Source organism: Chanodichthys erythropterus, chromosome 23 (assembly GCF_024489055.1).
Source record: "Chanodichthys erythropterus isolate Z2021 chromosome 23, ASM2448905v1, whole genome shotgun sequence".
NCBI classification, from domain to species: domain Eukaryota; kingdom Metazoa; phylum Chordata; class Actinopteri; order Cypriniformes; family Xenocyprididae; genus Chanodichthys; species Chanodichthys erythropterus.
The window spans coordinates 8,166,233-8,182,847 of NC_090243.1; the positions used below are offsets into that span (position 1 = coordinate 8,166,233).

Genomic DNA, 16,615 nt, shown 5'->3' on the forward strand with positions numbered 1-16,615 from the left:
ATAATTTATTCTGGGAAAAATAAAAGTTAATAAATAATGTTTCTTTGAATTATTGATATTTCATATAATTAGAGAAATATCCTATTTCATTGGTTGCATAATAAATGTATGAAGACGAACATAAATTGACACAAATGCCAAATTAATTATATATTTTTGAGTTAAAATAATAAAAATTATCTGCTTTTAACACTCAGGCTCAAAATGTAACATCAACACTAAAGGTATGCTAAATGTCACTATATCATCAATGATTGTAATATGTGCTTTATGATTTAAATCAATCCCCTACTGACTCCTTATGTGAACTGCAGTGCTCGTCGTACCCAGCATGCACAGCAGAGCTATTAGCGCTTAGCTGAACAAGTGTAGACAGAAGACAACAACAACAGCATGATCTCAGCCAAACGCCAGGCTGTTGGACTAGTAGGCCAGCTATGGACCCCGACGAGTATCAGTGCATGGCAACAAAAGTGTGGCTCTTGTTGACTAGTGATCTGGCTCGATGAGGAGGCTGATTTTATTGCTAAACGTCCAGTAGGTGCTCGTTGTTTTTGAAGTGTTTTAGAATATACTGCTGCTAAAAATTACTCTATGAGCAAGTGTCTTCCGGCGGGAGCAGCAGCAGCAGCGGTGCCATGAACAGTGGACTCCCAGCTTCAGCTGCTCCGCTCGGGGGTGTCGGAATACCGGCTGTGAAAGTGAAATTCTGTCGCTATTATGCGAAAGACAAGACTTGTTTTTACGGAGATGAATGCCAGTTTCTGCACGAGGACCCGTCCATGGCGAGCCTTTCTCTGCACGGTGGTGGTACAGGTGCTGGAGGAGGAGGAGGAGGAGGAGGAGGAAGCCCCGTCTCTTTATCTCTAGCCGGTGGAGCAGTGACGGCGGCGGGATACGTGCTTGGAGGTAGCGCGGCCAGCGGCGCTCCGGCAAACGTTCCCAAAAAGAACGATTCTCTCGGTCCCGCGGGAACAGCTCTGGAGGGACAGCTGTTGTCCAGTAAGTTTGCGCTGAGGCCTAATGTATCCGGTTGTCTGTTGTTGTTACTACACGGCGGCTTTTGTCTAAATCGAGGCCGTGGATTTAGCGCGGCCTGCCTCTCGACACCAAAACAACACGGGAAATCAACATGTTACTCCACAGCGCGCAAGCACTTTTGAACGAAAGACGAAAATACTTGAACAACCAACACAAAAGTGTTTAGTTAATGCTCTTTATGGTTTCTGCTGGTTGCAAAATGTTCTACAAAATGCATAAATTGTATAGTTTTTGATAACTGGAAGATATGGCAAGCCATTTTAACATTTATTCCCTAAAACTAACTAGTTTCTTTAGCTTGTAGTACTCCAGCAATCCAGCATTTCTAGTTTTTTTAACCGCTTCACATGTAAATAACAGCCTTATCTTTAAAAAAACAAACAAACAAACAAACAAAAAATAAAACAGAATATTTTAAAAAATGTAGGACAGTAGCGAACATTGACTTTTGAACCTTGACCCTCTCACTCCCTTCCCTCATTGGGAAAAAGCCTAAAATTAGCCTAAAAATAAAATAGTGGCAGCAGCAGCCAGAGTAAAATGATTTGAAACATGACCTATTAGTTTTTAAATAACTTACGCAAACAACATACTATTCCTTCTTGGTTGATGCTGTCATCCAGATGTATCATTTATAATTGCTGGGGTTGAAATACTTTCAAAAGCTTTGGCTTTCTGCACCAAATTAAGCTCCATTGTAGGTCTTCCTTTGCCGTTTAACTCCAGCTTTTCTTTAAAAGTTAATCTTGAAAATGGTGTGGATAATAAATTAGCAACAACATTACTTGAGTTTTCCATAGTGAAGAGCTCTAGCTGTTTTATGAGGGTTTTTTATCGACCATGTTCCCCACAGAGGTGGAACTTGTCATAAAGTTGCCCCACCTGTTTAGAGGGATGATATAATGGAGGGTCCTGGCTGTTCCCCTCTGGTAGGATATAAGTATAAATTATATACAAATAAAAAATATACAGCAAACTGAAACAGTTAGAAGACAAATCATTAATACATTAATATACATTATATAAAAATGAAAAAATAAAATCTATAACAGCAAACTGAAACACTACAAAAATATTGATATTTAGGCTATACCTGACTCACCATCACAGTTTTTTTTCTTCTGATCTCAGTCTTAAAATATTATGTGAAAGGAACACGAGTTTGTCCACATTGTCGGTGAGAAGTGAGCCATGTGTCTTGCTTGCAACTGACTAATTAAAATTTAGTCAACCAAGCCCCTTCACGTCGACTATTAGGGGGCAGCCCTAGTTTTAAGGTGTAAATGTTAAATGGCTTGCCATAGAAAAGAAGCTGCCATTGTTCACTAGCAAGATTTAAATATCTTTGTAAACTAATATATAATAGCAAGCATCTTGTTCGTCTGTGTTTTGATGACACTATATATGATTTGCTTGAGTCTGAGTACATTTTCGCAATAAGGTGGGAAATTATTTCCAGTGGCTCGATAAAACTTTTTTGTATTCGGGTGAAATTCTATGGAAGTTGCTTTTAGGAGAGCACATTAAAGGGATAGTTCACTCAAAAATGAAAATGTGATGTTTATCTGCTTACCCTCAGCGCATCCAAGATGTAGGTGACTTTGTTTCTTCAGTAGAACACAAATTATGATTTTTAACTCCAACTGTTGCCGTCTGGGAGTGAATGGGAACTCGAACAATAAGAGTCGAAAAAACGTGCATAGACAAATCCACACTAAACCCTGCGGCTCGTGTCGACACATTGATGTCCTAAGACACGAACCGATCGGTTTGTGCAAGTATTTATATAATTTTTTACCTCTACAACACCACAATGTCCATATGCGTTCAGCACTCGCTTAGTGAGGTCTGATCGCGCTCTGACAACGGCAGTGATGTCTCGTGCATAGACTTCAATGAGTGCTAGACATCACTTACGCTGTCAGAGCACGATCAGACCTCACTAAGTGAGTGCTGAACGCATTTGGACATTGTGGTGTATTAGAGGTAAAAAAATTATGTAAATACTGTTTGGTTCGTGTCTTAGGACATCAATGTGTTGTCACAAGCCGCATGGTTTAATTTGGATTTGTCTGTGCACGTTTTTTCGACTCTTATTGTTCGAGTTCCCATTCACTCCCATTATTTGACTGACAGAAGGCAGCGTTTGGAGTTAAAAATCCTCATTTGTGTTCTACTGAAGAAACAAAGTCACCTACATCTTGGATGAGCTGGGGGTAGGCAGATAAACATCAAATTTTCATTTTTGGGTGAACTATCCCTTTAATCTTTTTGAACACTATCTATATGTACACTAAAGCAACCATTCACTGCAATATTTTGAATTATTTTATTTAATTTAGTTTGAAAAAGGCTTACATAGGACATTGAGTAAGATATTGTAAAATGTAAACACAAAGGGTTCACATGTATGTTTGCTTTATTGCAGTCCCTGGGATGGAGGGAGGTGCTCTGAATGATGCCAGTTTGACCAACTCATACTTCAGCAGCACCTTTATTGGGGTTAATGGGTTTGGAGGCCCAGCCGAGTCCAAATATTCTATGATGCAGGTAACTTAAACCACTACTGACTGTGTGGTGATACACAAAAAACCAATTGATGATACTAGCAACTGGGTATGTCAAATTGAGCACACAGTGGAGATATAATAATAATAATTGGACACTTTACATGTTGATGGTTGCTTGTGTTTTCAGAGGATGACCAGCAGTAGCAGTTCTCCAAGTCTGCTGAACGATGGTTCCAAGAGCTACAGCCACAGCACACATGGTGTGATAAATTGTTTGAAATTTTTGTTTTGGCAATAAAGCTGTTGTGGTAAGATTTAAAAACCTATTTTTATGCATCCACTCCACTTTTTAGATCCAGTAAATTCCCCAACATCATCTCTCTTCAGTGATTTTGGTGCTTTGAGCATATCACAAAGGAGAAAAGTGAGTGTTTAATATGTCAGTTATGCTGTTAATATTGTGACTGGGTATTTTGTTGATGCGAGGATTACCTTTATTTCTAACATCTTTTGAGGAAGAATAAGGAAATGCAAATTATTTATTCTACTAACGTTTTGGGTCATCCAACAACTGACTTGTTGATTAGTAACTTTAAAAAAAAAATAGCAGAAGTACTTTGATAACAATCCTCACACACAGCATTCTGTGTTTTATCATTTAGACATCTTTTTAGGCAGCACAGGAAAACCAATAAGTTGTTTATTTAAAGGGTTAGTTCACCCAAAAATGAAAATTCTGTCATAAATTACTCACCCTCATGTTGATCCAAACCTTAAGACTTTTGTTCATCTTTGGAACACAAATTAAGATCTTTTTGATGAAATCGGAGCACTTTTTGTCCCTCCGTAGACTGCTACGTGACTAGCACTTTGACACTTTAAAAAAGTTCATAAAGAGATCGTAAAATTAATCCATAAATATTGAGCAGTATATTTCAAATTTTCTGAATAGACACAATCGCTTTATATGATGAACAGTTTGAATTTAGGCTTTTATTCACATATAAACATTCATCAACTCACACGTCAGTTGTATTAAACGGAAGCTCAAAGCATGTTTGCTTGACGAGTGCGAGAACCAATGAGGTTCAGTATTAATGCACTGTCGATATAGCCACATACATTTAGACAGACATCAGTTGCCAAAATGCAGTGTTTTGTCTGACGTTGCATTTTAAGATGATGTGTTAAGGTAAAAACACGACTCCAGACCCTTGTGCTCTGTTCCATTCCATCTGGTTGTTTTTGAATGCAAAAACACGTTTATGTAAACCCCCTAAGATAGAGTTCTCAATATTTTAGTTGCTCCTAACATTATAATCCTCATGCGAGGGACCCCTATTCTAAAATTTAAAAGGCAGCTCGTGTGTTTGAATGTATAAAGACCCAATTAATATTATGAAAAAATGTTATAAATGTGTAAAATAATATTTGAAAAATATTTAGTTTCTGTTGTTACATTTTTATTTTTTTTTGGACATTTATTTATTTTTATTTTAACAAATTATTTTTATTCTATTTTGTTTTTTATTTTAATCATTTTTTTTCAGTTATTTATTGCAATGTCTTTTTTTATTATTATTATTATTATTATTATTATTATAAATAAGAAATTGGGCCAAAAGAAAGGAGAAACCCAAAAGAAAGGAGTCTGATTGGAATCAGATAAATCACAAACCAGCCTAATTATAAAAAGGTTCCATAAAACATTAGTTGAATTTGTAAAAATGTTACTTTGCTCATCCCTAACTTGGGGAAATCTTTCTTGAAGCTGTTGGAGTGAAGCCATTAGAGTTCTGTTTGTATATCTGGTTCTTTTGCAGGCTCCTAACCCCGCAGCCAGTGAGTTCGTCCCTAAAGGGGCCCCACGAATGGCCTCCATGTCTCAGACAACCGTGCCAGCATTCACCTCCCCCATCTTCCCTCATCCTGGCCTGAGCAGCTCCACGGCGGCTGCTCTTGCACCTGGTCAGTGACTCATTACCACCCGGTGTTTTGAATTTTTTTTTTTCTTCTTTTTTCTTTTTTTTTTTTTTTCAGTTTTTGTCTTGATAAACTCAAGTCTTACCTTATGCTTAGTATTCTTTTATTGTGTGTGATCTTTTAGGTTAGGTTGTGGTCTCCTTTTTTAAAATCTGTTTTTAATTGGACTATAATGTGTGTTTTCTCGGACAGGTATGTCCCTTTCTGCTGGGTCATCGCCTCTCCATTCCCCCAAAATCACCCCTCACACCTCCCCAGCACCGCGGCGGCGCAGCCATACACCCAACCCCAACCCAGCCAATTACATGGTGCCCACCACTGCGTCTGACCAGGGAGGTGGAGCCCATGTAATTCAAAAGGAGACTGTAGGCGGGACAACCTACTTCTATACCGATAACACCCCTGCTCCCTTGGCTGGAATGGTACGGTCCATGTAAATCAGAGTTTGCTATGCACTATTATTGTCTTTACCTGATTTACCTGAAATATTCAATGCGTGGTTTTCATTTTCAGGTGTTCCCTACATATCATATGTATCCACAAACAGCACCTCATGTGGCATACATGCAGCCAAAAGCCAACGCGCCATCTTTCTTTATGGCTGACGAACTCCGACAGGTAATCTGCCGTTTCATCGTTTAGCCAGTGTTTAGAAGTTGATTATTTGTTGTAACACCTATGTTTGTCTTTTTCGTAGGAGCTGATTAACAGGCATTTGATAACGATGGCACAGATAGATCAGTCTGAGAACCCTGGTAAGGATGTGGTTTGTCTTGTGTTGGCATGATATGTTAACAATGTTTTTGTTTTAATGGACAGCGTGGCAACTGTTCAGTTATAATGTCTGTTTTGTGGTCAGCGCATCTGGATTCACCTGCAGTCTGAGAAGAAAACCACATCCTTTGTCTGTCTGTCTTCATTTTGATTGTTTTGAAAAACATCTACATGTTTATCCACCTATGTGTCCACCATATCTATACTCGTATCCACATAAAATCCTTTTGCAGTATGAACACCAAGTGTGTGTGAGAACAGGTGTGTTGTATGATTGAAGTCGGCTGTTCCATCTCCCCTTTATAGGTGTGCCATCTGAGGTAGACAGTTACCACAGCCTCTTTCCCCTGGAACCCCTTCCCCCACCCAACCGTCTTCAGAAAACCAGCAACTTCAGTTACATCACTTCCTGTTACAAGGCAGTCAACAGTAAAGATGACCTGCCTTACTGCCTCAGGAGGATACATGGTGAGGCATTAGGTGTTTGTACAGCTATTCCTGTAGTGATTTTGCATGCTTGTGTTTTGAATTCCATTTTTTTTCCATACCACTGTTCTATAAACTGCCAATGTTTAGTGTTAACCAATCAAACCACTTAAAAATGACCATTTTAAGTTCAGTTTTAAAGTGCTCATGGTCATGAAAGTACCTAGCCTTAATATATCTCTAAAAATCAGAGAACCAGAACAATAAAGAAACCAGTGGTGGCACAAGGAAGTGGTAAAGCACACCTAATTGTTTTGTTTAGTACCCACGTGTAACCTGGAATGACTTGGAAATGACTTTTATGCATTCACAGGCTTCAGGCTGGTCAACACCAAGTGTATGATGCTGGTAGACATGTGGAAGAAGATTCAGCACTCCAATACTGTGACCCTCCGAGAGGTCTTCACCACCAAAGCATTTGGAGACCACTGTATGAATAAGTTTGCTTTTTAAGTGACCATATCCAGACTATTGTGCAACACCGCTTTTGGTTTCGCCACAATGCTCTTGATTTTGAGTCAATTACGTTTTTGTTTGTTTTTAAATTCAAAAATACATTAAAAATGCAATTCACCCATATGAAACAATATGTGTTTTAAACAAAATGTTTATATCATGGACACTTATGACACTTTCATAGACTTTTCAAATATGATTACGTCTGCCATCCATAGCACTGGTGTTCTCCTATGACTTCCATGCGGGGGCGGAGACCATGTTCAGCAGGCACTTCAACGATCCGGCAGCAGATTCTTACTTCACGAAAAGAAAGTGGGGTGAGTTTTTTTTCTTTTTTTTTTTTTTTTCTTGCTCAGTTGTTTCTGTTTGTGTGTGTGAGGATACAGCCGTTAGTTGCAGAGTATGTCAAATGTCTGGTGGCAGTTGCGTCTTTGTGAACATGCAGCGAGGAAAGAGGAAGGAGTGGTTGAAACCGATCCCTCCTCAGGTGGGTTCAGTACCTGCAAGTCAAGACTGACAGAGGAAGCAAAACCCTGGCATGACGTTAACTATAAACAGCTGCAGCGCATACGGCTGCATTAACCATAGTGCAGCCTCAAACCATAAAATGCGTGTTTGTTATTAGGATGGGATAAAACCAGTCACAACATCTAAAAATATACACTTATTTGTTTACATTGATCTAAAACGTTTATCCAAAGCATTGGAAGAAATACATACTTGTGTAAAAGGCACAATAAAAGTACACAGAACAAATAATAATATCCTGGTTGGTGAGTGATGATCTTCCAGGTCTGTTTCAATTGTTCACTCCTAATCTATGGCACATGGTAAATCTGAAAGACCTTTCAATCTGAGTGATCAAACCAATCCAAGCATCCTCCAGCTGTAAAACAGGGTCCGATCCAGTTTCCATTGGTTACACTTTCAAATTATGTTGGAAAACAATTCATTTTTGGGCTACCTCAAGACCACCTGCTCTAAATAAATATATGTGATCCACTATGGTTCACTAAGGTTTCTCGAAGTTACAACATTAAAGTTTGGTCTTTAACTGAAACGAATATGCTTGTTGTATTCTGCTAGTTGAAACTTTGTCAGCTGTTTGACACAAGTCTATCTGTTAACAGCTCACAAAGCAGTTATTTTTTCACACTATAAAAATAGAGCACTTATATTATGTCAGCAACTTAAATAGCACTTGCTAAGTAATGGTCATTCCCTATATTCACTTTAAAGCTAAGCTTTAAAACTACAGCTATTTTGTGTTGGTTAGGCAAGTGGTTGTTAAGTAACGTGATAACTAAGGTGCTCTTTACATGACACTGCTTTCAACAAACTTTTGGCCATTCGTCCAAAACGTTTTGGCGGCCTGAAAATGCAAACTTTTGAAAACAGGTTTCAAAGTGCAAGTTTTTAAAATGATGCCATTATTGTCTGGCCTGGTATGAATAATACAGCATTTTTAATCATTTTTTTGCGGATCTGACGTGAAGGAAAAACGTCCATTTTTAGTGCATAGTTGTCGTGTACCACATAGTGCCCCTGCTTTGGATTTAAGAGGATAAAGTTAATAATTAATTGATCGTTAATTTAAACAGCAATCGATTATGGGAATTTATGTAAATTGACATCCCTAATTTATAATAAGTGTTGAGGAAAGTTACTTTTAAAAGTAATGCATTACAATATTGCGTTACTCCCTAAAAAAGTAATTGTTACTTTTTATGGACTGTATTGCATTACATTAGTTTTTCTTACCTGGGATGGGCTGGCTTGTTTTCACACCTGTACAGTAGAGGGCACAGCTCAAACAAACTTTTCAACTGTGCAGCCATTTTGGACTGCAGAAGAAAAGGAAAGTTTAAAAAGTGATGTTTCTCTAAAGTCATTTTTGCTCATTAGCATGGTTGAATTAGATAATCGAAGGTCAGCTGTGAAGACATTAGTTAATAAAGTGAGATTTAATACACAAAAAAAATTTGTATTATTTAACATAATTATTCCAGGCTTGCATAATATTCTGAGATGGCATTTCACAGTTTTTATTAATTTGTAGGAATACTTGTTTTCGTGGAAGTGAGATGAGTAAATTAATGCTCACATTTAGTCTAGAACTACAATAACCATCATGCTTACACACCACACACTCCTTACTCCCGATTTCTCTCAACATGGGGACAGGAGAGGTGTCAGTCAATAAATGGGGAAAACAATGTATGTTATTTAAAAAAATAACTCATAAATTCTGTTGTAAATTTAAAATCAATGCATTACTTGACTCGTTACTTGGGGAAAAAAGTTATCTGATTTCATGTTACTTGTAATGCTTTACCCCCAACACTGTTTATAATTCATTTTAATTATTTTAATTTTATTTATTCATTTAATTTTTGATTAGGGCAGCATGAGCTCCCTCCTCCACGGCAACATGCGGGCCTGTTACCAGAGTCTCTGATTTGGGCCTATATCGTCCAGCTGAGCTCGGCACTGCGCACAATTCACACAGCTGGGCTGGCCTGCAGGGTCATGGACCCTAGTAAGATCCTGATCACTGGAAAGACACGGTACAGCTGCACATATTACTCAATTAAACCAGAACTACATTCATGTAACTGCAGGGCATCAGATGAATGTGTCTGAAATGATTTAAAATCAGTAATGTTTGGCAGTTTTGAGCAATATATGTATAAAGGATTTACTGTGTTAATATATTTTTGCATTTTCTTTAGTGGGGTCAATAAAAACTGAACTACTGACCTAATCGTGCAAACATTTACTGGTTAATGAACTAAAGACAAAGCACAGTTTTGTAGAATCTTCTTCAGAAGACTTCTGAAATGAAGGACAGTCAAACTACAGATCGGTCAGTTTTCTGTGGGGCCCCTATTTTCTAGTCATAAATAGTAAATGAAGAAGTTCACTTTTAGATTGTTTTTGCTCTTCCTTTTATTAGACGCTACACACTACCTATTTATCTGCTTCTCTGAGCATATTTGGTTATTTCTGCAAACGCTGCTCACACAAACACTGCTAAATGTTTGTTGTTTCTCTATAGGTTACGAGTGAACTGTGTAGGAATGTTTGATGTCTTAACATTTGACAATAGTCAGACCAACCACCTGGCGCTGATGCCCCAGTACCAGGTACTGAACATTTCCTTACACCCAAACATAGTGTGTTATGCCCATCACATACATTACTTGTCTGCATATCTACATTTAATCATGTTATGTTACACACACTTTCGTTCAAATATTTAGGGTCGTTAAGATTTTTTGTTGTTGTTGTTGAAAGAAGTCTCTTTTGCTCACCAAGGCTGCATTTATTTGATAAAAACATAAATTACAATAATATTGTGAAATAGTATTTAAAAAAAAAAATTCTATCTTAATATATTTTAAAATGTCATTTATTCATGTGATGGCAAAGCTGAGTTTTCATTGTCGCAGAGTAAGAAAATAGTTTGATCTGTGTGCTTGTCGTTTTACAATTTGGGTCTAAACTCTTAGTTTCATCAGTTGCTGTTCCCTTTGTGTCCATCAGCAAGCAGATCTTATCTCCCTGGGGAAGGTGGTGTTGGCCTTGGCTTGTAACTCTCTAGCTGGCATTCAGAGAGAGAATCTTCAGAAGGCCATGGAGCTGGTGTCAATCAACTACTCATCTGACCTCAAGAACCTCATTCTGTGGGCCTCTATCTCTTTCTCACACACATTTTATATCCTAAATTCTCTCAAAGTGGTTATATTGTGACATGACAGTTTGTGGTTCTGTGTGTGCCCTATTAAGTCTGATTAATGTGAATGCACTCATACGTTCATGCTTGTGGCCCCACATTCAGACTAATGCACATTATTTGGTCATGTTTCAATCTTCAGGTACTTACTCTCAGAACAGAGCCGTCTGCGCAGCGTCAATGACATTATGCCCATGATTGGAGCACGATTTTACACTCAACTTGATGCCTCGCAAATGAGGAACGATGTCATTGAGGAGGACTTGGCCAAGGTATTCATATTGGTAGTTTAATGCTGTTTAATGTTTTATATATTTAACTTATTAATTTAGTATATTATAAGTATATTTATGTGTGTTAAAAGTTGTATTCTGAAAATGGGTAAAAGCATGACGCTAATATACTACTTATATATTTAAAGATGGTACCATTTTTGTTAGTATATTTGCAGTGCACTATTGAAAAGGCAACGTATCTGAAAGACAAAGTATACTTTTTTCCACCAGGGTAGTCATACTGTATGTGCTGTATTTGTTTTATTTTGTCAGTTCTTGCTGTTTTCTTGTTTCACACTCACAACTAGGCTGTAGATTCAGTAGCAGTGCAGGAAATGAAAAGAAACGCCCTTGCAGATCATGCTATCTAGTTTACCTTGTATGCCATTATCTAGTATGTGCTGAGGTCAGACCAAAGGGAGGAGGTGGTGTGATTGCTGTAAATATTTTGGACCATTTCAGCTGTTCTCCTTTCTGCTTACCTCCTTTTGATTACTCATATCAGATGAGATGTGTGAAGACATTTCTGCACCACCCTGCTAAAAACACCTACAGTCATGCATTGTTGCATTTAACTCGTTTTTCATCATGTAGATGGTGCTGTGTTCATTGTGTTTGTTTGGTACTGTGCTGCATTTGGTGTGAGAGCAAATGTGACTCAGAAAGAGGTTTAAATATGACCTGGTTTCCCCTCTAACTTCCCCTCTCATAATTTGTGAAGTCTCACTTACGCAAACCCAAAATAACCTAATTTTTCGTTATTAAAATGTTGAACATAGATTTTACTACAACTTTCTGGTTATGCATCTTTATTTTGCAGGAAGTTCAAAATGGGCGATTGTTCCGCCTATTGGCAAAACTGGGAACGATCAACGAGAGACCAGAGTAAGTGTTTTTATCACAACTAAAATATTGAGTCCATTTGAAACCTTTCTGAAATGGCAACCTTTAAAGTCACTTCCAAAATTGTCCCCTTCAACTCTGAATTTTAATTCTTGTAGATTCCAGAAGGACCCAACATGGTCTGAGACTGGTGACCGTTACCTGCTGAAGCTCTTCAGAGATCACCTGTTCCACCAGGTAACTGAGACAGGAACACCCTGGATAGACCTCAGCCACATCGTGTCCTGTCTCAATAAGGTGAGCTCATGTTATATCTAGGTCAATGAGTAGTTATCTTTGTATTGAAAGTTACAGTAAAAATGCAATTCATACACGTCATGACTTTAATACACCCTTGAACATTTAATTTCTGATTTTTTTTTAAACATATATATGTATGTACAGTACAGTCCAAAAGTTTGGAACCACTAAGATTTTTAATGTTTTTAAAAGAAGTTTCGTCTGCTCACCAAGGCTACATTTATTTAATTAAAGATACAGTAAAAACAGTAATATTGTGAAATATTATTACAATTTAAAATAACTGTTTTCTATTTAAATATATTTGACAAAGTAATTTATTCCTGTGATGCAAAGCTGAATTTTCAGCATTGTTACTCCAGTCTTCAGTGTCACATGATCCTTCAGAAATTATTCTAATATGCTGATTTGCTGCTCAAGAAACATTTATGATTATTTTCAATGTTGAAAACAGTTGTGTACTTTTTTTTTTCAGGATTCCTTGATGAATAGAAAGTTCAAAAGAACAGCATTTATCTGAAATACAAAGCTTCTGTAGCATTATACACTACCGTTCAAAAGTTTGGGGTCAGTAAGAATTTTTATTTTTATTTTTTTGAAAAGAAATTAAAGAAATGAATACTTTTATTCAGCAAGGATGCATTAAATTGATCAAAAGTGGCAGTAAAGACAATTATAATGTTACAAAAGATTAGATTTCAGATAAACACTGTTCTTTTGAACTTTCTATTCATCTAATAATCCTGAAAGAAAATACTGTACACAAATATTTTGTACAATTGTACACATTAAATGTTTCTTGAGCAGCAGATCAGCATATTAGAATGATTTCTGAAGGATCATGTGACACTGAAGACTGGAGTAATGATGCTGAAAATTCAGCTTTGTGTGTGTATATATATATATATATTTTATATATATATTTTATATATATATATATATATTATATTTATATATTATATATATATATTTTATATATTATATATATATATATATATATATATATTATATTTATATATTATATATATATATATTTTATATATTTTATATATATATATATATATATATATTATATATATATATATATATATATATAAATATATATATATTATATATATATATAAATATACACACAAAATAATTAAATATAAATAAATAATTTTATATAAATAATTTGACCTTTTTAATGACGAGGGATGAAGGGAAGGGAAGGTTAGTTCAGGTTGTAAAATGTAGTATGACTCCAAAAGTGCATATTCCAATTTTTTTTTTTTGTAATAAAAATAATTTTTACAAATATCATTAACTAATAATTCACAAAATTAAATTATGTTCAACTTTTTTTGAGAATAATTAAGATGTGTACAAAAACATGGATACAGTCAGTGTATTTCTAAGAACTTGGCACATTTTAAACTAGATTAAAAATATTTTATTTATATTTAAATATCTTATTCTCCACTATGGACACTCTTATTGGCCAATAACTCTGGCATTTTATGGAAACTTTCCCGTCAGCTGAGCTAATTTAATGAATTCACTTCTAGAGCTGCACGATTCTGGATAAATTGAGATTATTTTTTTTTTTTTTTTTTTTTTCAAAACATCACGATTCTGAACAGATAACTAAACAAAATAACGTCATTTATTAGAAGTTATGATTGATGTTAATTCCTGCTGTCTGTTTAAAATGTTTAATTATTCTGAATGATTTAAAAAAAAAAATGGTTTGAATGAATGATTCAATTGATTCAATGACTCACTCATAAAAACTTCACTAGTTTCATTACTGAATGAATCAGCATTTTTTGAGCAAATCTCTTGAATGAATGATTCAATGACAAAATTTTGCCACTTTGTAACATTGTAATCGAAACAATGGTTATTTGAATTCAAAAGTTGATTTCCTCCATTTCGATCACTGCTGTAGACATCAGTGTTTTTATCCAAACTATAAACTTTTATCCCAGTTCTTCTGTGGTAATATGAATGTTTATAAAGCACAAATAACGATACTGTGTGGTTCAAAAGACTGTGAAGCTGTTTGATAGTACCTATGACAACTGCTCTCTCTGGCTCAGCAGCAGCGCAGACGCAGATTTGAATGTTCCGGTGTGATTTTTGTCAAACGTTTAATAGACAAAGGCGAATCGTTTTCATTTAGGAACGAGATCTTTGAATCGAGATCGCAATCTTTTAACGATTAATCGCACATTTCTACTACTCCCTAACCACCTTTTATTTCTGATTCAGTTGGATGCTGGAGTACCGGAGAAGATCAGTCTGGTGTCACGGGATGAGAAGAGCGTGCTTGTGGTGACTTATTCAGACCTGAAGCGCTGCTTTGAGAGCACCTTCCAGGAACTGCTGGCCGCCACTAACGGCCCCCTGTAACACCCAGCCATCCCCACAGGAGTGGGCTGGAACTGCCTGAAACAGAGCACATTGCACTACAGCCTGGAATCATAGGTGCAGAATGATGATCTCACGACCAGGGCGGAGCCAGCTGGTTGCTCACCTCCAGTCAGATACACTGTTCTGTCCAGAGAAAGTTCTTTTCTAAAGCTTATTTTTTTTAGTTTCCACAACAACAGCTGCAGAATTATGAACTGAACTGAGAGCTGTGATGATAATGATGATTTTTTTTTTTAGACTTGGGAACAATGTCCAAAAAATTGAGTCTTTACTTCCTGCTTTTATTTCTAATTTTTTATTTTTTTTCCTCGGAGGATGCACTAAACATTTTAAGTTCCTTTTTTAAGTGATTAAAAAAAAGTGCGTGTCCCACAGGGTGCATTGAGGGCCGAGGCCTCACACATGAAATGGGTGAAAAACAGAGTGCATTTTCCCACATCATATCCTCGCCCTTTTTTAAATGAGGTACTACAAATCGGGACAGACCACTGGTCATGTGTGCAGGGTCCTTGACTCTGATGGGACAAACCACTGGGTTGGGCAAATTGATTAGACTGACCACTTATGAATGTGTGACATTAGTGACGTGCAGCCACTCCTTCTCTGATGTGATGATTTAAAAGTCGGCCATCTTGGAGGCGGGAGGGGACGTTACTGGTTGCGTGCAGTCGAGGAGGATTCACGTCATTTGCTGGCGCTGATAAAGGGGTGCTCTCTCCTCTTGCTGTATAAAATTGTTGTTTATTTCAGAATTTCGCTACATCCTTTTTCATTTTATGGATGCTTTTTGGAATCGGATTTTTTGAGAGGATGAATTTTCGTTGTCTTTTTTCTTTTGTGATAGGAACCAAAGAACTGGACCACACTAGCAAGGGAAACCAGTTCTGTCTCGTTGTGGAATGTCCCTTTCTTACGTCTCTGTTGTGGAGCATCACAATTTTCTGTCCATTTCGTCATTCTTTTCCCTCATTTTCCCGCTCTTCATGCTAGTATTGGTTTGGATATAGTGAATCTCATAGAGATCCCTTGTGTTGTTACTGTCATTCCCATTCCTCATGATGTTGTTGTACAGAGATGCATGATGGGATGTTTCTCACCTCACTAGCGTAATCTCTGTGGACCAATCCCAGCAGGGCGAGTTGGGATTGTATTGGTTTCTCTTGGTTTCGTTTTTGTTTAGCTATGATTTGACCTACAAATTATGTGACATCATCCGGACAACAGTTTGGAATTCGCTCAGGATGATGCCTGACAGGAATATGCCAATGACTGAATGTGTCTGACCTGTCATTGGTGACTGCCCAATCCGTGAGTCAAGGAACAGGCGGGACTTGCAGCACAGATTTGGGTGTGCCACACTGGACCGAGAGGGTGCAGGATACAGCAGGCAGAGGATGCTGTGAGTTCAATAATGTATTTTTTTTAACCGATCAGTAAACTACTTGGTGAACATGGTGCCAAGCCCATATCCCTCTCTGAATCACACACGTTAATACACACCTTTTACAGGAAATCTCATATCATGTACCCAGCTTCCAGTGGAACGCACTCCAGACACACAGACACAGACACAGACACAGACACACACACACACACACACACACACACACACACACACACACACACACACACACACACACACACACACACACACACACACACACACACACACACACACACACACACACACACACACATACATATGCACTCATACATGAAATCTTCCTTCACCATCCCAGTACGTTTTATGCCCTTCTTGTTTATTGTCACATTTTTGCAATATTTGTGTGTAC

At 37.2% G+C, this 16,615-nt stretch overlaps 1 protein-coding gene across 2 annotated transcripts; it reads left to right on the top strand.

Annotated features, from left to right (window-relative positions):
• Positions 1-335: 335 nt before the first annotated feature.
• pan3 (poly(A) specific ribonuclease subunit PAN3) lies at positions 336-16,523 on the top strand. 2 transcript variants are annotated; one of them, XM_067378614.1, is made up of 18 exons: positions 336-1,002; positions 3,470-3,591; positions 3,739-3,811; positions 3,905-3,975; positions 5,363-5,519; positions 5,727-5,956; positions 6,048-6,152; positions 6,232-6,289; positions 6,615-6,776; positions 7,108-7,224; positions 7,469-7,570; positions 9,655-9,820; positions 10,312-10,399; positions 10,800-10,939; positions 11,132-11,261; positions 12,085-12,149; positions 12,266-12,404; positions 14,661-16,523. In XM_067378614.1, exons 1-18 carry the CDS (start codon positions 639-641, stop codon positions 14,799-14,801), a joined length of 2,430 nt encoding a protein of 809 aa, XP_067234715.1. In that variant the 5' UTR covers positions 336-638; the 3' UTR covers positions 14,802-16,523. The 2 variants fall into 2 exon arrangements, with proteins under 2 accessions (XP_067234715.1, XP_067234716.1); XM_067378615.1 differs by having other exon boundaries at positions 5,375-5,519.
• The last annotated feature ends 92 nt before the right edge of the window (positions 16,524-16,615 follow it).

Bases quoted from the DNA above. Each gene is read 5' to 3' on its own strand.
- pan3 (XM_067378614.1), top strand. From the start codon at position 639: ATGAACAGTGGACTCCCAGCTTCAGCTGCTCCGCTCGGGGGTGTCGGA. The intron at 7,225-7,468 runs GTATGAATAAGT...TGCCATCCATAG, and splicing joins CAAAGCATTTGGAGACCACT to CACTGGTGTTCTCCTATGAC. The intron at 10,940-11,131 runs GTGGGCCTCTAT...TTCAATCTTCAG, and splicing joins GACCTCAAGAACCTCATTCT to GTACTTACTCTCAGAACAGA.